Below are 24,370 nucleotides of genomic sequence, written 5' to 3'. Positions count from 1 at the left end.
CTCCAAACATCTTCCAAATGCCCCTGTTAGACCTTGTAGTCACATAAGCAATGGCTCTATTCCAGATCTTTAATACATTCTGTTTAGCCAGGTATGGATAGTTCTTCCCTTGGGAAAAAGAAAAAGTTATCCATTTCCTTCTAGTACACCATGGTGACTATGTTTGATGTATGTTCTTTTTCAATAGAAAAGCAAATTTTTATCATTAGAAAAAAAGTTTAGATTTCATATTATCATGAAAATACGATTATACCAAATCTAAAGCCTAGAAGCATGATACTGTTTCCATTCCACTGATGTAGACATTTTATTGATATAGAAATTGATATTTGGAATGGTGGGGGATGTAATGTAGCTCAGTGGTAGAGCATTTACCTAGCACGTGTGAGGCCCTGGGTTCAATTTCCAGTACCACAGGGCAGTGGGGTTGGGGGGAGAGTTACTTCTGGGCATGTTGATGCACCTTTATAATTTCAGCAATTTGAGAGGTTCAGGCAGGAGGATAGCAAGTTTAAGGCCAGCCTCAGTAACTTAGCAAGACCCTAAGCAACTTAGCGAGACCCTGTCTCAAAAAAAATTTTTTAAAAAGGGCTGGGGATGCATTTTAGTGGTAAAGTGCCCCTGGGTTGAATCTCCAGTACAAAACAAAACAAAAATTTAGAAATTAGCATTCTTAGGCTGTGGGACAGAGTTGTGGGCTATGTATCTATCAGTTTTCTATAGAATCTACTTTGTGTTAATACGGTAGGTGTTGATAAATCTATTGCATATACCACTTGGTCAGGGCTGGGAATATAGCTCATTTGGTAGAATGCTTGCCTTGCATGCGCAAGGGCCTGGGTTTGATCCCCAGCATTAAAAAAAAAAAAAAAAAATCACAACATATATAATTTGAAACAAAGCAGACACCATTTCTAAACCACATACTTGCACCCTCTTTAACACATTCTGGCATTAGTTGTTCTCTATTTTAACAAATGAACAAGCATACCTCTGTTGCCCTTTTGAGAATCTCATCTGGCAATGAGACTTGTTAAGGGGGCTCTTGCTGGAGCTAGGAAACTTCTGGGATTAGGAATCTGAGGGTGAGCTGCCCAACACGCAAGATGACAGCCCTCAGTCTGCATTTTCTGAGCAGGGGTCAGAAAATGAATGCGTGTGCATCAGGACCTTAGGGTCTTTCCCCCATTGTCACGCAGACTTATATGAGGTATCTAAGTGATGTGGGAAGACTTCAGTGTGTGGTAGAGGCAGCCCAGCTCTTAGTCTGAGAAATCCAAATTTGATTGCCTCTCTGCAGCCAAAGGTGAAGTGTTATGTAACACCAAACATACAGGGGAAGGTATGTCCTCTCCCAGTAGGAGCTAACTTATGCTTCCCCCTTTCTGGATACTGTTAGCTGACATCAGTCCTAACCTCCTGAGAATGGATACAGACCATTTTAAGAGACAACTGTGACTGTGAGAGGTACTTGCCTTACTGAAAGATCTCAATGTGCTCCCTATACCATGTGCCACTGTGTGAAGACAATGTAATTCAAAAGTTCTGGTGAATTATTTTAATGTTTATCTTAAACATAATCTTTGTCTTAAAGATCCTTACCTTAAATATTAAATAAAAATTATTCTATATTCATCAGACAGTCCTTTTAAGTGTCACTATCACAGGCAATACCTGGAACCAGAAAGGCTTTTCTGTCTATGCAACTACATATAAACTTATCGTGTCTACTTGCTAAATAGTAAGATTTTGGTATCAAATATTTGTTGATTGAACATAAAAATACCTACACATATACAATGCTTTTCATCTTTAAATGTACTCTAGTTGCATATCTTGTTCAGTCATTAGGAAAACCACCAGGAGGCAGATAATAGGAATAGTTAACAATGACATGGAACTTACCATGCACACATTCTAATCACTTACATGTTATTTCAAAGTGTATAAGATAACCCCTCACAACAACCATATATCATAGGTATTGCTATTATCATCCCCATTTTACAAATGAGAAAATGGAGGCAGAGATTGTAGTAATATGACCAAGGTCTGACAGAGTAGGGATGTGAACCCAGCAGCCTAATCTAGCGAGGATCTGTACTTCTAACATTTTAGCTCTGCTTCATCATGTGAATGGCTCTCGGAGCTCAACTATGACTCTGCATAGAGAAGTGCTATTTACATTGCAATGCACAAAAGGGCCTGCCTCTGCCGGCTCCTCAGCAGGCTGGACCACTTTCTTCTCTAGCTGTTGTTCCTCTGATGTGCGGGTAGGTACGCTAAGTGGGAGGGTTTGGTTTTCTGGTGTAGAGTCACCATCTGGCAATATACCAAGAAGAGCGAGAGCTTTAAGACCTATAAGGGAAGAAAGAGAATGGTTAAAAGTTTATAACAAAGATTATTTCATGCAAAAGACTCAAATCACTTATCACTGCATAGAAACAGATGGCTGAGGTCTACACAAACCAAAATCAGGAGAACTTAATAAAAACATCCCTGGCTATCTACATCTATTTAGTTCCTGACTTCAGAAGGTGAAAGTCTGGACATTTTATTATCAAGAAAACAGAGAAGATACAACAGGATTGTTTGTTTCAAAAATTAAAAATATTATACTTTCATAGAAGTGCCACTAACTAGATTTCTAAATTCCAATTGGGAGATAAAAACTTGCTCTGAAGTAGGCTTGGGTTTATAGCTCAGTGGTGGAATGCTTGCCTCACATGTGTGAGGCACTGGGTTTGATACTTAGCACCACATAAAAATAAATAAAATAAAGGTATTGTGTCCATCTACAACTGAAAAAAAAAAAAAAACTTGTTCTGATGCACTGATATTACCCATTGCTATCTAATGTAGGTCTGATTCTCTAAAATAACCAGAATGGGGAGTTCATTATCAGAGAGAAATGTGAATTTCTCAGAAGTTAAACATTTTTCTTTTTTTCTTTCTTTTTGGTGGGCATACCAAGGATTGAACTTAGGTGCATTCAACCACTGAGTCACATCCCCAGCCCTATTTTGTATTTATTTAGAGACAGGGTCTCACTGAGTTACTTAGTGCTTCACCTGTTGCTGAGGCTGGCTTTGAACTCGCAATCCTCCTGTCTCAGTCTCCCAAGCTGCTGAGATTACAGGCATGCGCCACTGTGCCCAGCTAAATATTTACTTTATTCCTAACATCCTTGGTGAAGTCAGATCATCCAGCTGTTATATTAAACTATTTTACTTATAAATAGCTCTCATCTAGAATAGTTACATGGAAATAGATTTGTACTTCATGTTAAAAATAATCTAGACTTCCTCATAAAATCTAATAGATCAAAATACTAAATAATCCAATCACAGACTTTAATAATTAGAGTTTTAATTATTAATACTTTCTTATATCTTCATGTAAATATTTTAGAGAAACTAAATGCCACTTGAATGCTATCATTTCTCTCAACTGAATCTGTGAACTTGGGTACCACACCAGGTGAGCCCCTCGTGTGGAATACTGGACTCTTCTACCTCTGGGTCGAGCAGTCTGAGGGTTGGTCCTGGTTTCTGGGCATGATGAATAGTCACCTTTCCCCTGGTGAGCCTTCATCAGACAGTCCCCGACAAGCTGCATGCACTGGCTCCGCAGGATGATGGCATTGCTATGGGCCTGGGGGTCCAGTCTCTCCCCATCTACGACCTCTGTGCTGGCCAGGTGTGCACTATAGAGAGCCAGGGCGGCAAAGAGCAGCCAGGAGTAGTTGTGGATGTAAGGCTGGATGAGCCTCTGACGGTCACTGATCCGAATGGTCACCATGGGGTGGGCCGTGATGCTGTGGGTAGGCAAATGGCTGCAAAGGCAAGACATATGTAAGGCCTATAGAGTTGATGAAGCTCCAAAGAGAGGCCCAGGGCATGTGTTTAGTTGCTTCTGGGATTAGTCACCTCTAGGCTGTAGTTATTCAAAGGTTAAAGACAAGAAAAATGAACAAACACAAACATAGAACATAACATTACATTACAGGATTTTGCAATTTTTGGGGTCGGATATCAGGGATTAAACCCAGGGGCACTTAAGCACTGAGCCACATCCCTAGTCCCCCCCCCCTTTTTTTTAAAGAGAGAGAGAGAGAGAGAGAGAGAGAGAGAGAGAGAGAGAGAGAGAAAATTTTTTTTAATATTTATTTTTTTTAGTTTTCAGCGGACACAACATCTTTGTTTGTATGTGGTGCTGAGGATCGAACCCGGGCCGCACGCATGCCAGGCGAGTGCGCTACCGCTTGAGCCACATACCCAGCCCCCTATTTTTTATTTATTTATTTTTTTTGAGACAGGATTTCAGTAAATTGCAAAGGGCCTCTCTAAATTGCTTCAAACCATGATCTTCCTGCCTCAGCTTCCTGAGCTGCTGGGATTACAGGCATGTGCCACCACACCTGGCTCAGGATTTCATAATCTTTAGAGAATTGCCTGTGGAAAACAGGCTAAGAAGTCCCTTTTGTGAATTTTGCAAGGCGTGGTAATAGTGTTTTGGTAATGTGAGAAAACACTTATAATCTTCAGACAAAGTACATGGGAAAGAAGGTATTTAAGGTCTCAAATTTGCTTCAAGATGTTTTTATAAAGAAAAAAAAGAAATAAACTAAACACATATAACAAAATCTTCCTAATTGCTGAATCTGGGCAATGGGTATAGGAAGACTCACTGCACTAGTCTCTCTACTTTAGGGTATGTTTGAAATTTTCTGTAATAAAAACCTTATTTAGCCTGGTGTGGTGGCACACTCCTGTAATCCCAGTGACTTGGGAGGCTGAGGCAGAGGATCATAAGTTCAAGGCCAGCTTCAGCAACTTGATGAGGCCCTCAGCAATTTTCTAAGACTCTGTCTCAAACTGAAAAATAAAAAGGGTTGAGGATGTAGCTCATTGGTTCAGTGCCCCTGGAATTCAATCCCTAGTACCACAAAATAAAAGGAGGGCTGTGGGGTATAGCTCCATGGTAGAGCACTTGCCTAGCATGTGTGAGGCCCTAGGTTTGATCTCCAGTACCACTGAAAAAAAAAAAAAAAGAAAAGAAAAAAAGAAAAAAATAAGAAGCCCTCTCTTTAAGCGAAGAAATAAATAAAGAAAAGGTTACATGGCTCTAGGTCCCTGAGACCTACCCATAGGAATATTTCTTTGCGGCATAGCATCCATAGCAAAGATCAAAGTCATCACACACATTGCAATTCATTCTCCGGCCTATAATCAAACCCTGGCAGTTGTCACAGGTAAATTCCATGTTGACCATTTCATGGTCATCTCCATGGCCCTCAGGCTTCACTCCACCTGGAGAAAAACAGGAGTATTAGGTGGATAGGGCACAGGGATCCCAGAAGTTCTAACAAACCAATCTCAGTACTAGAATTGCTCCCAATTTACTGTTGAGGAAGGCAGGAGCTGTAGGCATCCTTTGGAGACCAGGACACTCTGCCCCAGTGGCTCTGAGCATGTGAATGACAATACCAGTACAGAATTGCTCAGCAATGTTGACCCTACTTCTCCAGTGCCACAGTCTGATTAAATAAATTACCAATTCTCAACATGAATGTTGTTTGGCAGAATCAAGTCTATGCCAATTTGTGAGCTGTCTCCCATGACTCTCCTCTGACAAATATGAAGAATCTATAGGTATGTTCCTCAGCAAACACTAAGGAATGATCAAGTATTTGCTCTTACTTTTTCATTCTAGAACCACAGATGTAAACAGACTTCATAACCTCAGATCTAGAGAGTAGAGATTTAGATGATAGACGTGAAAAGTACTGGCTAGTCAGGTGTGGTGGTGCACGTCTGCAATCTCAGCTACCTGGGAGGCCTCAGCCTCTGAGGCAGAGGATCACAAGTTCCAGGCCAGCCTAAGCAACTTAGCAAAACCCTGTGCCAAAAACCAAACACATTTTTAAAAGGGCTAGGGATATAGTTCAGCGGTAGAGTGCCCTAGGGTTCAATCCCCAGAACTTCAAAAAAAGGGAGATTGGTTGCTCTGCTCTCTTCCTATTCCAAGTCCAGCGGGACTCTAAGTCCTGATGTAGATTCTGCTTAATACTCCTCATATTTGACCACTTCTGTTCTCGCTGCCACAACCAGGTTCAGGCTCTAATACTCTTGTAACCACTGACTTCTAAAGGATACTCTCACACAGACAGAACTGTTTTCTCTATATAGCTCTGATCATGTTAATATTATGCTCGGTAAACCTTCCCTATTGTCTGTAAACTATTCAAATTTCTTAGCCTGGTATCTTGGGGTCCCACCTGTCCTAATCTATCACTTGGTTGGACAAATACTCAAGTGTGTCCATCTAAACTCACTGCAGGCATTCACTCCTCTCCTCCTGGGCTTATTCTATCCTTGATGGTGACCCCATCTTTAGAATTTCCTTTGACTCATCTAGTTCTTTTCTTCAAAGACCAAGTCTCATTCTACTTCTTCCACAAGCCTTTCCTACAGCAACACCATGGCTACTTCTTAACTTTTCCAGAAGAAATCTATACTACTCATTGATAACTCAGCATATTCACCCTTGTATTGGAATAGACATCTGTGGATACAGTCAGTCTCCCGGCTAAATTATAAATGTTTCCAGAGCAGGAGCTGTGTCTAACCATGTATACACAGAGCAGTCCAATGTTCACTTCTATTGATACGCTTTGCCTCACTCAATACCTACAAGTTAAAGATTTTTTGAATGTTTTCTTTGTGCGTGTGATTTGCTATTTGTAAATACTGCATGATTCAGAAGCAAAAACTATTTCCTGAGGTCTGGAGATGTAGCTCAGTGGTAGAGCACTTGCCTAGCATCAATGTGCCCTGAATTCAATCCCTAGTACCACAAAAAAAAAAAAAAAAAAAAAAAAAAAAATTCCTGGAAACCCAACTAAACATATATATCCATTGGTCCTGAGTATTTATTAAGTGCCCACCCAGCACAGTGGGAGATAAAAGGCTGTCATATAAGAGCAGTGGACCTGATCACTGAGCAGGGGAGATGGAGCCAGAGTCAGAGGATACCAATGGGCAGTATATCTATTTAATAAAAAGAGGGTTTTAAAAGATGGCCAGATCACAGAAAATAGAAACAATTATGACTGTTGAATATGACATACTTAGTCTTTGAAATTTACCTAGGAAGCAAGTTTTGCACAGATCCATGTCACTGCACTGTAGACACCGGTAGCGATGCCAGGGAGCAATCTCATCACACCCATCACAAGAGATGTCCACATTTAACAGGTCACAGTAGCGAGCAATAAACATGTGCATCTGTAAGGTGAAATAAACACAATTAACCATGAGACTTTCTAATGTGGCCACTATTCATTAACCAACTCATTCATTCAATAGGTACTCAAGATGACCCAGGCATTATACTAGGTGCTAGGATTTGAAGCTGAATAAACTAAGTGTCTAGTTGGGAAATCCTTTAAGCAAGTAGATGATGATCATCTGGGTGTGATATGTGCTTTCACATACAAATTTGGGAGGCTTACAGAACATAGAGGATGGCTATCACTGGGTATTAGGAGGGTCAAGGAAGGTTTTCCAAAGGAGATAAATTCCTCAGTTGAGACCTGAGGGAGAAAGAGGTACTAGTTGGGAGGGGATAAATGTGGTTAGACATATCAGATAAAAGTAAAAGATATAGAAAGTTCTACAGGAAGCAAAAGACGGCAAGACAAGGGTTTATGAAGTTGGCGATAACCCTTTATGTAGAATATAGAGAAGGTGGGGGAATAACCAGATGAAGTTGAAAAGGTTAAACCACAAGGAACTTGAATGCTAGCCTAAGGAGCTATTGACTGTTTTTAAGTAGGAGAGTAATGGAATTAGATTTGAATGTTCTGAAAGTTCCCCTGATCTCTGAGTAAAACAAGGGATTGAAGAGGGCAAGACAAAATGATGACAACAGAAGTTGTTCAAATGAACAGGTAATATGGCCTGGAACTGAGCAAGAAGTTGGGTAGGGAAAGGTGAGCAGACTTGAGAGGTATTCAAGAGGCAGAAGTGAGAAACCTTGGTGACTGACTTGATGTGGGGTTCAGTAAAAGGGAACAGCCAAGAATAGCATCCAAATATTTAGTTTGGGTTTTTGGCTGGACATTGGTAGCGTTCACAGAGACAGGAAACACTGCAAAAGGTGCATTTTTTTTAGGTGCTAAGAAATAAACTTTTGGCCAAATTATATTGTTATATTGTGTGCCTACACCAATATGTAACAACAAATCCCATCAATATGTACAACTACAATGCACCAACAACAAAAAATGAAGAAATTAAAAAAAAAACTTTAGGGAGATAGTAAAGACACTGTTTCATAAGCAAGCAGATTGTTTACTGGAAATATTTGGAGGCTATAGTACAATTTATCTTTAGGGCCTAGAAATGAAGGAACTAAATATGTAAGTCACATATAGTAGTAGATACGTAGCAGCAGAGGAAATATGTCCATCACTTGAGAAATACAGAATGGCTCCAAATAAGGTATTAACATAAAAGAGAGAAAAAAATCACAAGGCTCAATTGTGGGCCCAGAGAAAAATTCCAAGCACTACAGAAGTGCCACATGAGCAAAGTGGTCAGCGCAAGTAGGCACTCAAGCATAAAATACGAATGACTCTGAGGCAAGCAGAAGCCTGGCACCTGTGGTAGCAACAAAGTTAACACCTAATGTGGAGATGGATGGACAGGCCACCTGAGCCAGGTGCCTTACTCATCTGCATCATGCAGCTCTGACTGCAGTATACAGATGGCTGCTTCCTCACTCATCAGACAAGCATCCCTGGTGCTTGCCTCCATGAAGAAAATGTGCTGCCCAAGGACACAAGAACCCAGGTCCTGTAACAATTCTATTTCTCACTGTAAATTAACGAATCGATACCTAACACAGTACATCAGCCTTGCAAGACACTCTTTTTTGAGTCTAGTTCTGTGGGAGGGAGCCATTGACAGTCACATCAGCATGCAGAGCCTCTCAGGTTAATACCAGATATGAAGGTCCAGAATGCCCTCTCAGGAGAAAGCCTGCCAGCAGGCCCAAAGCACACCCTCCTCTCCAAACTCTAGATCACTCTAATTGGGAGGTCTTACTTTCCTCTGCTTCTCTGGATCCTCCTGGGCTATTTTTTCATACCAGGCCTCAAACATGCCATCCTGACACTCATCCATCCACTCTGAGTTTTGCTTGGCATCAGCAAGCTCATCTTCTTCACTCCACTGGCTAAAAGGAGGGCAAAAAAGAGAAAAAAAAAAGCATAAACAAACAAACAACAACAACAACAACAAAAAACCGAGATGGGGGGAGGGAGAGGAAGGGAGGAGAGAAGAGGAAGAGGGAGCATGCATCTCTGGATATCCAAGGAAAGCGCTAGTTAGCAGATTCCATGACCTATGGGTCTAATAGACTGGGCAATTTTAAACATTTTAAGAGAAAAGTCAACTACTTTTAAAAACTGCAGGGTCTGTCTACTATTTGCTAGATATATGCTAATAAAAATGGAGAAGCCCCTTTCAGAGTAGATTACCCTGGGTGAGGTGAACCAACCATGTGCCAGGCTCTTGGGCCAAAACAGTGATTTATTTATTTATTTTTTTTTTAAAAGAGAGAGTGAGAGAGAGAGTGAGAGTGAGAGTGAGAGAGAGAGAGACAGAGAGAGAGAGAGAGAGAGAGACAGAGAGAATTTTTAATATTTATTTTTTAGTTCTCGGTGGACACAACATCTTTGTTGGTATGTGGTGCTGAGGATGGAACCCAGGCCGCATGCATGCCAGGCGAGCGTGCTACCGCTTGAGCCACATCCCCAGCCCCCAAAAAACAGTGATTAAAAAAAAAATGTTCTATATGGATATACTTAGAACATCCTAGTGGAATCAGCACAAAAAGGGAGTCAGGACATATGACTTCAGCTCCACCACTAGCTGCTACAAGGCCTTGATACATTAGAGTAGGCCCTCTGTATCTGTGGGTTCTATAGCCCAGAGTTCCATGTCCCTAGATTCAACCATCATTGAATCAAAAATTAGAAAAAAAAAATTGTGTCTGTTCTGAATCAGTTTTTTTTTCTTGTCATTATTCCCTAAACAATGTGTAACATTGTGTAACAATGTATAAATAGCTATAGCAATGTAATAGCTATTTAACTTAATAGCTATTTAAGTATCATTTATATTATGTTGGACATTATAAGTAATAATTTGAAGTATATGGGAGGATGTGGTAGTTCATATTTTATATAAGGGACTTGGGTATCTGCAAATTTTGTTATTGGTGAGGGGTCCTGGAACCAATCTCGTAAGGATACTGAGGAAGACTGTATTTTGCCCTTGTCCTGTCTCCTCATTTTAAATAAAGGATTTCAGGTAGATAATCTCATGGGCAGGTTCCTTTTAGATTCAAAACTATAAATTTCCATCATTTCAGTTTACAGTTTGTTTTAGCAACAAGTATTTTAAACACAAAATGATTTGCTTGATAGCAAATGCAAAATGTTCCAACCAACAAATAAATATACATTCATTCATGTATCCCACCTAAATGATTTTAGGTCTACTCTTCATAGCTTTGGGCTAGTGCCAGGAAGGATTGGTGTGAGGGGTGTGACCTACCCCTAAAGACTGTATCATGTAGATGCAGACAAAGCTTGAAATAATGGCAGACTGACAGAAGATGAAACCGCATGTTGATGCCCACCCAGTGTTGTGTTCCCTTTCTCTGCCCTCATTGCTCTCTGGCAGCAGATCAAGGCTGAAGTCAAACAAGAAGACAGCTTTAATTGTGTCTTCTTTTCTCAGAATATCTCTCCTGAGAGTAAAAATTGCCTCACTGATTTATTTCTTCCTCATTCTCCCCTCTTGAAGCCTGCTCCCCCCGACTCTATTTTCTTCTTTCTTTCCACACACACAAGTAGATAATGGTAAGTGTACCTGGACTTTGAAGAGACATTCGTCAAAAATGGAATGGAAAAAAAAAAACTTGCAAATTATTTTTTCTTATAAGGTAAGTCCTTATATAAGTCCCTATATTTATTAGAATATAGTGGCTAATACCACTCATAAGTGTTAAAGAAAAAAAAAAAAAGGAAAAGAATTCTCCAATTCAACAAGCTATATTAGGATCTCCAAAAAAAAAAACAAAAACAAAAAAAACAAATCCTCATTTTCTGAGTTCACAATACCACTGCTGCCAATTTACAAAGCATCACTAAGTGTCAGATATCATTTGAATTCAGAAATAAAACTTATTTATTCCTCATGACCAGCCTCAGAGGCTGATTGTGTTATCATCTTATCTCTAAAGATGAGGAAACTGAGGCACAGAGGGATTAAATAACTTGCCCACAGTCACCCAGCCAGTGTGTGGCAAAGCCAGGATCTATATTACACAGACTCTTGCTCTGGAGCCCATGCCCTTCACCCTTATGCTATGATCCCTGTATCTTATCATCTACTTTAAGAATTGCGGAATACAGGACTGTGTTTTTACCTGATCACACTGTCATGGACACTTATATTTTCCTGTGACATTTTCATGAGGAGATCTGGTAACTGAATGTCAACGAAGAAGGCAAGGTCACTGGGTTCCCAGCCCATATCCAACAGATGAAGCAGGGCTGTCTGAACACAGGATAAGGCAGGCAGCAGGGATCTAAGGAGGCCACAGAAGTGATAGTTACCAGAGCTGTCCATAACCAACATAGACAACAGGGACAATGCAAGTCAGTATCTGATCTGTAATAGGAAAGCAGAAACATTCATATTCCATACAAATATCTTCCAAAGATTAAGCAAAAGAAGCCTGAAAGGTGTAAGGTAAGTTTTCCATTCTGGCAGACCTACTACAGGGCCTTCTTTACAGTAGAGGCTGAGCAGTAAAGGTCAGCAAATTGGGCCACCCCAAACTAGCTAAAGTTATGCAATTTAGATTTACAGAAGAGACATATGACTTAAGGTTTATATCTAAACCACTTAGTAAGGAGGATACTGAAAAATAGTTTTATACTCAAGTTTTAAAACTACAAATAATACATCAAAAACTAAAAATAATAGGTTATAAAACTCTTAGATAAAACAAAACTCATACTTAATGTACATATTAAACAGAAAAAAGACTAGCAAAAAATATACTAATAAATTAACATTAATGAATAGTTCTAAATGATAAGATTAGAGGCTATTTTTATCTTATCCTTTCTTTTCAACTTTGAAGAAAAAATACATTTTTTTCCTCTAGAAGTTAAAAAGTCATCCAGTACCTGTCATTTATGCTATTAAATCCTTTAATTGCTTTGACCAAAAACATAACAAGTTGATAGTAAGTGTCTCGAATTTCTTTGTGTAGATCAGCACCACAGCCTTCCAAGTGTCCAAAGTAACTAGAAAGAAAGGAAACCATGGACTTAATTGCCAAGACAGCTTTTATTTAATAATCCTTATTCCTTACATGAAAGAGCCCAGAAGCAGCAAGCTGAACAAAGTGGTGCTGAAACTTAAATGATAACAGGAGTAATAATTTTAGAAAGTAATGGAGAAAACAGCAAGTGAGTCAAATTGACCAGGTCAAGAGCTACTTGACAGAAGTTTGGAGATGATTAACTATTCATCTTTCTTTTATTAATTAAAAAACCATGCCTCCCCCCTACTCCTTGAGTGCCAGATACTTTGTTAAGTATTTTCAACAAATTATCTCATTCAGTCATCTCCACATAATCATGCCCCACCCTTTTGCCTCCCTTGATGACTTTAGTATTAAGGTCACTGGCTTTTTTACCTTCATCCTTTTTATCTTAGTGACTTCAACATCCCCAGGAGTGATGCCACTATTCCTTTTTCTCTCAAACTCTCTGCCACCTTCATTGCCAAGGATCTTCTCTTCCATTCCCTTAGCCATCCCAAGTTGATGGTCATTTCCTTGACACTGTCATCAACTGATGGCTGACTTCAGAGCATGCAACTCTGCCTAGAACCTCTCATCCTGCTTGCTATCTTACTGTGGACTCTCACACAATCTCTTCTTCAATTCCAAATGAGCCCTGGCCCATGCCAACTCTCTGGCTTCCTTCTACTTCCATCTGCTTGCCGAGAAATTTTATACTTGTATCAAAACTGCTGTATGTAGCTAGGTCACATAAACAAGTGGACCAGTGTCACTTTAAATTCATGACTATAATTCTCAAATAAGCACTTAGAAATATTTTAAGGCAGTCTCATAGACTGATTTTATCAATTTTCATATCAGCTAGAACCTTCTTGCTTCTCCTTAAACAGCCTTCTCAACCCTCCATTTTTTGATGACTATCCTCACATTTTACTTTAAAAAAAAAACATAAGTGATTAAAGGAAATCCCTCATCTTTGTACCACCCAATTTAGCAACCAACTTGCATCTGCACTGAACTATCTGTCTATCCTGTTTCTTTCTGCTATCACAAAGCTACCTTGATTCTGTGCAAAGCCAAATTCAACTCCACAGCTGCTACTGCAGACTATCCCCACTTCCCCTACATTGGCTTCCCCTCCAGCTGATTCATTCCCATCAATATTCAAAAGCATTCCAACACCTCAGTGGCAAAGCTGGGGGTGTAGCTCATGGTAGAGCATGTGCTCAATCCCCAGCACCACAAAAAATCAAAACAAAACAAAATCCTTAGTTGTCCCACATCCCCCCTTCTCTGCTCCCTTCTAAGTTCAAAATTTTTTAACTAATTGTCTTTAGTCTGTTTTTGCCTCATATCACCCCCATTCTCTTTCAATCCAGTCCAACGGGGCTTTCAGCCCCCTGAGTCCACCAGGATTTTTGCCAAATACAGTGTGTTTTTATCTCACTTCTTGCATCAGCATTTGACACAGCTGACCATTCTTTCTTTTTTTTTAATGTCAATGTGACCTTTATTTTTTAAATTTATTTATTTATATGCAGTGCTGAGAATCAAACCCAGTGCCTCAACACATGCTAGGCAAGAGCTCTACCACTAAGCTACAAACCCCAGCCCTACAGTTGACCATTCTTGTCTTTGGAGAGACATTCTTCTCTTGGCATGTATGGCACCACCATCCCTAAGTTTCTAATATATCTCAAGGGCCCTTTTGATAACATTAGTTGCCTCCTCTTCCTCTGTTTGATTTCTAAATAAAGATTCCTAAATAAAGGCTCAATCCTGGGCTCCTTATTGTCTATCTCTGCACTCTTTCTAGGTCTCATCTGGTCTCATGGTTTTAAAAACCATCTATAGTGGATGACAATTGAATTCTATCCCTCATCCTGACTTTTTTCCAGGACTTCTGACTCTAATCTCGGTCTTCCAGATATCATCTGGATATCAAAGAAGTGGTTCAAACAACATGGTCAAAACAAAACTTTTTATTCTTGCCCTATCCATTTCTTTCATATTCTCTTCCTCTGTAAAATACATCACCATGTACCTGGTTGCTCCAGGAGAAATCCTAAGAGTTTCTTTTCCTATGATTCCTACCTTTCATTCACCCTTTCTTAACCTACAGATAAGTCTGACAATTCCACCTCCAAAATCTATCCTGAAGGTCGTCCTTTTTCTCTATTTCTAGCAGCACTCCATTGTTCAAACCATCACCATTCCTTGTCTGCTTAGGACACAATAGTGTCCTATAATAACTACTATATCCTAACTGCTTTTCTTATTTCCACTCTTTTCACACAGTGGCTAGAGGTATCTTTTATAAATCAAAGTGTGCTTCTTCTGGGCCTCAAAATCTTCAATGGTTTTTTCCATCTACAACTCAGTATAAAATTCACACATCTTGGTGTGATCAGAGTCCTGCCTAACTTTCTGACCTTGCCTTATGCCATTTCCCCTTTCACTCAGCCATGCTGTTCTGTGGATTAATTCCTAGAATCTTTGTATTGTTCCTTCTACATCTTTCTCCTGATCTAATCTTTTGGTTTACATGTCGTCTCCTCAGTCTGCTTTAACCTGACTACCCAAAGTGCGTAACTGTATTAAATCACCACATAGCAATGTCACTATCTGATTCTTTACTTTTTTTTCAATCCTCCTGGTCCTGGGGATTGAACTCAGGGCCTCACACATGCTAAGCAAATGCTCTACCACTGAACTATATTTCCAGATCATTCAATTATTATTATTATTTTTTTAAAGAGAGAGAGAGAGAGAGAGAGGGCTGGGGATGTGGCTCAAGCAGTAGCACGCTCGCCTGGCATGCGTGCGGCCCGGGTTCGATCCTCAGCACCACATACCAACACAGATGTTGTGTCCGCCAAGAACTAAAAAATAAATATTAAAAATTCTCTCTCTCTCTCTCCCCCCCTCCTCTCTCACTCTCTCTTTAATAAATAAATAAATAAATAAATAGAGAGAGAGAGAATTTTTAATATTTATTTTTAAATTATGGGTGGACACAACATCTTTGTTTGTACGTGGTGCTGAGGATCGAACCCGGGCCGCATGCATGCCAGGTAAGCGTGCTACCGCTTGAGCCACATCCCCAGCCCCTCAATTATTATTATTATTATTATTATTATTATTATTATTATTTATTTATTTATTTTTTTTGGTACCAGGGATTGAACTCAGAAGCGCTTAACCACTGAGCTACACCTCCAGCCTTTTTAAAATATATTTTTTAAAAAAATTTTAAAAAGATTTTTTAGGTATGGATACAATATCTTTATTTTTATTTATTTTTATGTAGTGCTGAGGATCGAACCCAGCACCTTGCATGTGCTAGGCAAGCCCTCTACCGATGAGCCACAATTCCAGCCCCCTTATTTTTTAAAAAAAATTTTAATATTTATTTTTTAGTTGTAGTTGAACACAATACCTTTATTTTATTTATTTATTTTTATGTGGTGCTGAGGATTGAATCTAGGGCCTCACACATGCTAGGTGAGCATTCTACCGCTGAGCCACAACCTCAGTCCTCTTTTTTATATTTTATTTAGAAACAGAGTTTTATTGAGTTGCTTAAGGCCTCGCTAAGTTGCTTAGACTGGCTGGAACTTGTGATCCTTCTGCCTCAGCCTCCCATGTTTCTGGGATTACAGGCGTGCGCCACTGCACCTGGCTCTTTTATTTTATTTTGAGAAAGAGACTCTTGTGAAGTTGCTCAAGCTGGCATCAAACTTATAATCCTTCTGCTTTAGACTCTTGAGTAGCTGGGATTACAGGTGAGTGCCACTGTACCTGGCATTATATATATATATATATATTTAGTTATAATTGGACACAATACCTTAATTTTCTTTATTGTTTTTATGTGGTGCTAAGGATCGAACCCAGTGCCTTGCACATGCTAGGTGAGCACTCTACTGCTGAACCACAACCCCAGCGCCCCCAGCATGATATTTATTTATTTAATTATTTTTAAATGCTCTCTCTTGCTCTTTAGTAGAGAATAAGCTCCATTAGAACCTTGTCTGCCTTGCCCATTATTACATACAATGCTTACAAGGGTAGACACTCAAAAAATTATTTATCAAGCAAAGGCTAGAACCACCTTGAGAGATAGGTTAATATCATTACTGTAAATGAGCATTACATTTAGCTCAAAGCTGCCAGGGGATGAATGACAGTATGGATACACAAGGAATACAATTCTGACTCTCTAATAAAATAAAGATGGTAAGTCATCAGGAAGATTGAACATGTTCCTGGTACTTTCTAAAATGATATAACCCATTTTTCCTTAGAATGAGAAAATAAATTCAGCAAAAATATAACTTAAAACTCCTAAATAGAAATGACAGTTATTCATTAGAGAAGACAATTAGGACTTCTTTACAATGACCTCTGCTTGGTCTCCTTGCAGAGTCAGCATTTGTACTTACTTGGTAAAATCTTTCTGACAGGTCAGGAGTTCCAACAGGAAAAGTATATATGGTGGATGGAAGCAGTGAGGCTGCCCAAGAGACTCTGTACAGTACTGAATTATCCTCAGGACTTCCAGGATGCTCTGGGCTTGGGCTTTCCTCAAGGAAAGAACCTTTACAACACTAGAGAAAGAATTCAAGTCAGGAATACCCAGAAAACTCCTGAATTGGGGTGGAAAGAAAATGTATCCTCCACCCAAGTTCTGAAGCCATATGAATGAAAAGGAGAGACTTATTGTGAGGATTAGAAATAACACGAACAGTATCAATATCTGTTTGCTATGTTAGGTCATCACTCAGCATAACAAATTAGTACACATTAACTGCAGAAACCCAACAATTATTTTTTTTTAGTACCAAGGATTAAACTCTGGGGCACTCAACCACTGAATCATATCTCCAGCCCTATTTTGTACTTTATTTAGAGACAGGGTCTCACTGAGTTGCTTAGAGTGTCACCATTGCTGAGGCTGGCTTTTGAACTTGTGATCCTCCTGCCTCAGCCTTCCGAATAGCTGGAATTACAGGTGAGCGCCACCATGCTCAGCTCAACAACTTACTTTTTAAAATTAAATAATTCAAAAGGAACTATAACGTCTTTACTTCCCTGAAGAGAGACAAAGCTTTCATTCTTAGCATAAGAAATTCCTCACTAACTTCAAACCCATCATACTTTCAAAGAGGTAGGTCTATGGCAAGTAATTTTTGTCAGAAAACATTAAATTCTAAATTTCCCCCATGGTTAAAGTAAGACAAAATTTTAAGTGGCAGCTACCAAAGAAATGCTTCGTCTTTTTTTTTTTTTTAAGTCCTAATGATACATTGCTGAGCTATATTTTACAAATAGTATAATGTCCAAGTTTTAAGTGAAAAAAAAATACTCATAAGGAAAAAAATTAAAAATTTTTCTTGAATATTCAAAATAAGACTTGGTTTATCCTAAATATTATCTGTTCTTTTTAACATGAACTTTAAGCCTTTGACTATACTGGGTACCTGTGTCTTGAAAAGACAGAATACTAGGAAGGAATGATTGGCTCACCTCTCATTAGAGATTGACTGATCTTTAATGAAGTCCATGACATCCTTTAAAACTGGGTATTTCTCTTTCACTGTGGGCACTGGTCTGGCCTCCTCCATGGATCTGAAGGACAGCAGCCGGAGTCGCCCTCGAGTGAAGGGGGGCCGCCGGGTAGGTGTGGAAGGTGATGAGGGCTCTTCAGCTGTAGAAGGTTCTGCAGTGGGAGGGCCACTGCTGGGTGGCAACTTTGGTGGGATCTCCAAGCCAGGACTCTTGTCTCCTACAGTTGGGGCTGCTGTTTCAGTGGGTGACGCTGAGGCTTGGAAATGCTCTTCGACCACAGAGCTTGTCCTCTGGCGCCTGTCAAGTGGCTGGAGATGATCAGTTTCATCAGCAGTCATCACCTTGTCACTGCTTTCTTTTGAACTTTTAGCCATGGGCAAAAATTTTAGTAATAGAAGACTTTTCTGAATACACTCTTTTGCTAAATGAAACAAACAAAACAAGAATGGTAATGAACAAAAAATTAAAATTAAATATATTGCCTACTTTCAGAGAGAAAATAATCTATTTAACTTTCTGATGTAGGGCAAGAAATACCTTCGTTAATACTGTGATATACACATGTACTGATGGAATAGAAACAAATTTTATCTCCCTATCTAAAACCAAGATCTTTCCAGGATTATGCTGGAATAGTTTCATGGTGAACATTTCAAACATATAGAGAACAGTGTAAGAACCTCTCAATATACCTATTATCCACCTTTAGTAATTATTAACTCATAGCCAATCTTGTTCCCCCCACCCGCACTGGCTCCCATTCCCTGAATTATTTCCATGTACATCCTAGGGATCAGACTTTTTCACCTATAAAAACTTCAGCATATTTGTTTTGTGCATATACAGTACTAGGGGTGGAACTCAGGGCCCTGCAAGCTAGGCAATGTTTCATTTTCATACAGGTTCTCACAAAGTTGCTGAGGCTGACAAGGCAAGTAATCAGAAAGATGTTCCACTTTAGAGCATGTCAATAAATAATTATTCCTCTCTGGCATTTTCTCCATTATTGACAAGTATTAGGAAACAACATTTAGCAACTTTATTACTTTTCTTTGGTCTACGTGGCCTCAACTAGCATAACCCGAAGGTAGGGTGCTGGTTCTCAAAGTTCTGAAAAGAAAACTGAAGGTCAGATGACCACAGCTGGCGGTGGCACACTCACCCAGGCTCTCTGGATTTGCCTCAGTCGCTTCCGAACTGTGTTTTTCTTCTGCCTCGCTCCCCAGGCTCATCAGGGACTTCTGCTTCATCTCTAACTGGGGAGAGGATTTGAGCCACATAATTAAGCTGTCCAGACAGGGTGTCAAGGGCAGTTACACTGAAGTACTTTAAAGGCACACAGCATTGAAGAGCACAGAGGACTTTATAGCTGTTATTCAGCTGCTGAGGACACAGGGCTGAGCTGTTTTTGTATGTTCTGAAAGTCTTCCAGGCTTTGAAATTGTCTAAATGTATATCTGCAAAACTACCTTCTTTTCAAGTATGTGTTATTTAGGAGGATTTTATATACATGACTTTATTAGTTAAAAAAAATCTAAAACATTAGTATACGAGATGCCTATAGTTAAAGCTTACTAGTACACACAAAGAAGCTGAGGTCTAGAGAAAGGGTCAAGCTTGGACCAAAAAAATTTCATTTTTGAGATGGGCTCTCACTGTATTGCCCAGGCTAACCTCAAATCCTTGGACTCAACTGATCCTCCTGCCCCAGCCTCCTGAGCAGCTGGGATTACAAGTGTATGCCACCACATCTGACTTAGACAAAATTTGATCCATTCTATCTTGAATGAGAAGAAACTCCTAAGTGCTGTTGAGACTTCTAGGTAGAGAATGGTGATTTTAGTTATAGTCCAGGCAATGGTCACACCATGGGCCACAATGCTGAAAGCTCAGGCAGAAGGCCATGTGTGATGTATGAGGTGTCAAGGTACCAAAGAGAAGGTTGATATGTTGTCCAACTATGGACAGTCTGTTCTAGGCTAACCCAGGAGCATAACCTACAATGTGCCTTGTCAATTGCCAAATCCTTTTTACACGAATTGTCCATGGTGGCTGACTTTCCTAAATACTTCTTTCTTTAAACTTTACTATTGCCTTGGTTTCTCTGTCAGCATACTCTTCTGAATCTCTTCCTACCATTCTGAAAACAATGTCTTTTAGTTTCTTATGACAGATTCTGTTCACGTTGGTTTCTATCTATTCAGGATATATTGGGCACTAACCAATGTTATAGTCACTGTGTATCTATCCAAGGCTGTGTGTTCCTAAATTCATATTTAAAAACAAAACAAAATAAAGAACTTACTACAAATTATTTAAAGTTTTCTTTATCTCTGCCTTGACATTTCTGTGAAGCATCATCCATTTAGGTTCTTTAATGAACTGTCCAGGTAGATGTCTTAGATAACCTAGATGTTTTTATACTCAACAGGTTCTAAACTGAACTTACCTCCTCACTCTCAGATCTAAGACTAATGCTTGGTCAACACTTCTATCACCCACCAAATCACCACCAGAAACCTGGGACTACTCTAAATTTCTTCTTCCTATTCACCACTCACATCAATCACAAAGCCCTGTGGATTTTATCTCCTCAGTTGCAAAAGCCATCCTCATCTAATTACTGCAATTAAGTCTTCTGCTTTCAATTTCATTATCTATCCTCTACTCAAAGATTTTTTTTCCTCAATTACAACATAATATTTAAGATGCATGCAAATATGTAAGGAATAATAACACTAATATATATAGATACTCATCTCCATGCCTAAGAAATAAAAACAATTTAGTGTTTATCTTTTTTATGAATTAATAAAAAGTTTTAACTACATACTTATAGGTGTAACACACAGATTTGTTTTGAATTAGGATCTTACAAGGATTTCCACACTTCTGCATTCTTTTGCAATTTGCTTTTTTGTTCATCAAGTCTGTGAGAGTTATCCATGGTGATACATGTGGCTCTTTTCATTCACTTTCATTGTAATATAATATTACACCATTATTTAATATTATAATGTAGTATTCTGTAATAATATAATATTCAGTATATCTTGTCACTTTTTCCTACTGATGGACAGCTGGTTCTTCCATGTTACTGCTGTCACACAATGCTACAGAACCATTTTTCTAAGATGCAGACCCGAGGCCTCTCCCATGCCTAAAACTGTCAATGGATGCTGAGTACATAAAGCAATCCTTTTCCTTCTGGTCTAAGAAGATCTATGGAGTAGCCTCTAGGGTTACTAAAAGATGTAAAGAGGGCTCAACTAAACCCTGTTTACTCAATATCTTCAACAATCACCAAATTACGATTTCTTTTTTTTTCCTCCACATTTTTTTATTGGTGCATTATTGTTGTACGTAGTGCTGGGATTTGTTGTTAAATGTTAGCATATGTATACAATATAACAATATCATTTGGCCAATATCCTGCCCCATAAATTATGATTATAAGGGTTCTAAATTATTATTTATATTCATATAGCCGAACTTTAGTTTAAAAAAATTCCTCATATTATATTCTTGAGAAGAGGCCTACTTACTTATTGCCATGATATCATGGTAGGAAAACCTAAAATATATCAAAATCTCATGGGAAGGAAAATCTTACCATCCATATTCGAATCCCATCCGCCAAAGAATACACCTGTGCAAACTCTTCACTCAGGGCTATCTTGCCCCGGCTGTTTACTAGGGAGAGGAGGAGAGACAAAGTGATTACATTCAGTTTACTCAATTCACTACTGTAGCTTTAAGCACAAAATATTTTCTGAACCTTTTAAAATACAGAAGAAGTCCTCCTGACACTCATGCATTAGGGGTGGTAAGAGAGACTTGAGGGGAAAAAAATCATTGATTAAGCCACAAATAGTTGGATGGGTTCTCTGTGTTATTTCAAACTAACTTCGTTCAAACTAATAATTTTTGAAATAGAAATACTACTCAAAGTGAATAAAATATAAAAAAAATACCTAAAGTAAAATCTTTAAAATATCAGGTCAGGGTTGAGTAACTCAGTGGTAGAGTGCTTGCTTATCATGTGCAAAGTACTGGGTTCAATCCCTAGCATCCTAAAACATAAAAAATTAAAACTGAGGAAAGCCAGTCACAATAGTGCAAACCTGTAGACCCAGCTATTCGTGAGGAAGATCACTTGAGCCAGTGAGTTCCAAACTAGGCTAGGCAACAGTGAGACACTGTTCTCAAAAATAAAAACAAACCAAAAACCGAGTAAAAAAATAATTACTGGGCTGGGGTTGTGGTTCAATGATAGAGCACTTGCCTAGCATGTGTGAGGCACCGGGTTTGCTCCTGAGCATCACATAAAAATAAGTGAGTAAATATATAAAGGTACTGTATCCATCTACAACTAATAATAATAATAATAATTAAAAAATAATTTAATTTTTAAAATTATTATTGAGATATCAATCAATCAATATATAACATAGATGGACATATACACACATAAAACACCTAGATAAAAGGTCAGTTTAATATATAGAAAAAATTAATAGAGATGTTTTCTAAATAGTGAGATTGTGGTTCATAATTTTTTTTTTTCCAGAAGTAGAAATTAAACCTGGAGATTGAACCCAGGGGTACTCTAACAAAGAGATTCATCCCTAGTCCTCTTATGGTTTATTTTCAGATCGGGTCTCACTAAGTTGCCGAGGCTGGCTTTGAATTTTTGATCCTTTTGCCGTACCCTCCCAAGTCACTAGGATTACAGGTGTGTGGCACTGTGTACAACAAGTTTATAATTATTTTAAATGTTTCTAGACTTTTTCAGTCTCTACATGAGTATTTTTTTTATAATTTGAAAAACAATGTTTTTTAAAGACCTAAGAGGCCTGTCCCTCTCATAAACCAAAATACAATACAATAAAACAGTATGAAGCTCTCTGTTGCATCCATGTTCAATACAATAAACATTTTATGAAGCCCTAGCATGTGCTGGGTTCTACATTAGGCACTGTGAATACAATGCTGAGAAAAAGACATGGTCACTGACCTCATGTAGTGTATGTTCAAGTTGAAAAACTCCTTTCTTACATTTCTAACCCAATTTTTAGACAAAAAGCATTCTCAATGTAGCTCAGTTTTAAAGAACTCACGAATAGTCTCTATTATGATATCTATATCATAAAGGCAGATGCACAAAGAACTGAATGGGCCACATTCAACAAGGACAGACTAGAAACAAGCCGCATACAGCCAGCTATTTCTAGTTCCCACATTTTTAAATTTTATTTATTTATTTATTTATTTTTTAGTTCTCGGCGGACACAACATCTTTGTTGGTATGTGGTGCTCAGGATCGAACCCGGGTCGCATGCATGCCAGGCGAGCGCGCTATCGCTTGAGCCACATCCCCAGCCCTAGTTCCCACATTTGATTGTGTGTTTCTCTCCTACAAACACATATGTGGAATGGAACATGGTCTGACTTCCCCCTAGTAGGAAACATTCTGTTTCTCAGCTTTTAACCCACAGGCCTTTATCCATTTATTGAAAAGTCCCTCAAGTAACAAGGAGTGTCCAGCTTTCTTACTGTCATTTGATCACAAAAATATATATTGTTTTCTTTTTTTTCCTTCAAAACCATGCAGGTTCCCTTGTCCCTCTTCCCATTCCTTAGTGAAGATACACTCTCCCATATGACATTTGTTTCCATACATTACTCACATTTCAATGTAGTTTTATTTAGGTGGTGGCTTTTTTAAAGGAGATGTTAAGATTTGAGAAGTAATTGAGATAGTTTCTCAATCAGGAAATAAAGTGCAATGTGAGAGCTAAAGAACTAAGCAATACATGTTGCAGTGATAATATCAATTATAGTAACATGAGCAATAATCAATCACCTACTCTAAAGGAAGGAAGCATCTATTCTCACTTATTTCATCTGCATCAGAAAGAACACATACCTTGCCAAGCACCTGGGAAAAGCCTAAGCCTTATCTTTTTTTTAATATTTAATTTTTAGTTGTAGTTGGACACAATACCTTTTTATTTATTTATTTATTTCTATGTGGTGCTGGGGATCAAACCCAGGGCGTTGCACGTGCTAGACAAGTGCTCTACGCTGAGCCACAACCCCAGCCGTAAGCCTTATCTTTCTTTACATAGGATTTGCAATGCTTTTCCCTGAAAAACTGTGAATGTAGAGAGAGTAGAGATCTTCTGTGTGGATCCTGTTAGGATGTAAGCTACACATATGAACAACACGCAGAGATGGTGCCCTGAGGGAAGTGAGGAAGAGAAATGGTGATGGGAAGGATGTCCACAGACATCCCACCAGAGGCAGCCTGGTGGGATCATGCCACAGAGAAGCTGCAAGTCTAGAGAAAGAGTTAGTACCTTCATTTGCCTCCTTCTACAAGCATGTTATTAGCACAGTC

At 38.9% G+C, this 24,370-nt stretch overlaps 1 protein-coding gene across 3 annotated transcripts in view; it reads right to left on the bottom strand.

Annotated features, from left to right (window-relative positions):
- The window catches only part of Zzef1 (zinc finger ZZ-type and EF-hand domain containing 1), a 125,774-nt gene that overhangs the window by 40,440 nt on the left and 60,964 nt on the right, over positions 1-24,370 (bottom strand). For all 3 annotated transcript variants that reach the window (XM_077800513.1, XM_026393916.2, XM_026393917.2), the window contains 11 exons: positions 21,581-21,660; positions 19,130-19,223; positions 17,926-18,388; positions 16,842-17,006; positions 12,275-12,394; positions 11,506-11,667; positions 9,114-9,243; positions 7,151-7,289; positions 5,147-5,312; positions 3,573-3,835; positions 2,186-2,358 (listed from right to left, as the gene is read on the bottom strand). In XM_077800513.1, coding sequence (XP_077656639.1) covers positions 2,186-2,358; positions 3,573-3,835; positions 5,147-5,312; positions 7,151-7,289; positions 9,114-9,243; positions 11,506-11,667; positions 12,275-12,394; positions 16,842-17,006; positions 17,926-18,388; positions 19,130-19,223; positions 21,581-21,660 — 1,955 coding nt within the window. The remainder of the gene's footprint in view (positions 1-2,185; positions 2,359-3,572; positions 3,836-5,146; positions 5,313-7,150; positions 7,290-9,113; positions 9,244-11,505; positions 11,668-12,274; positions 12,395-16,841; positions 17,007-17,925; positions 18,389-19,129; positions 19,224-21,580; positions 21,661-24,370) is intronic.

Source organism: Urocitellus parryii, chromosome 7, assembly GCF_045843805.1.
Source record: "Urocitellus parryii isolate mUroPar1 chromosome 7, mUroPar1.hap1, whole genome shotgun sequence".
NCBI lineage: Eukaryota > Metazoa > Chordata > Mammalia > Rodentia > Sciuridae > Urocitellus > Urocitellus parryii.
Note: the sequence above shows the minus strand (reverse complement) of the source record. Positions and strands in the feature narration are given on the sequence as shown.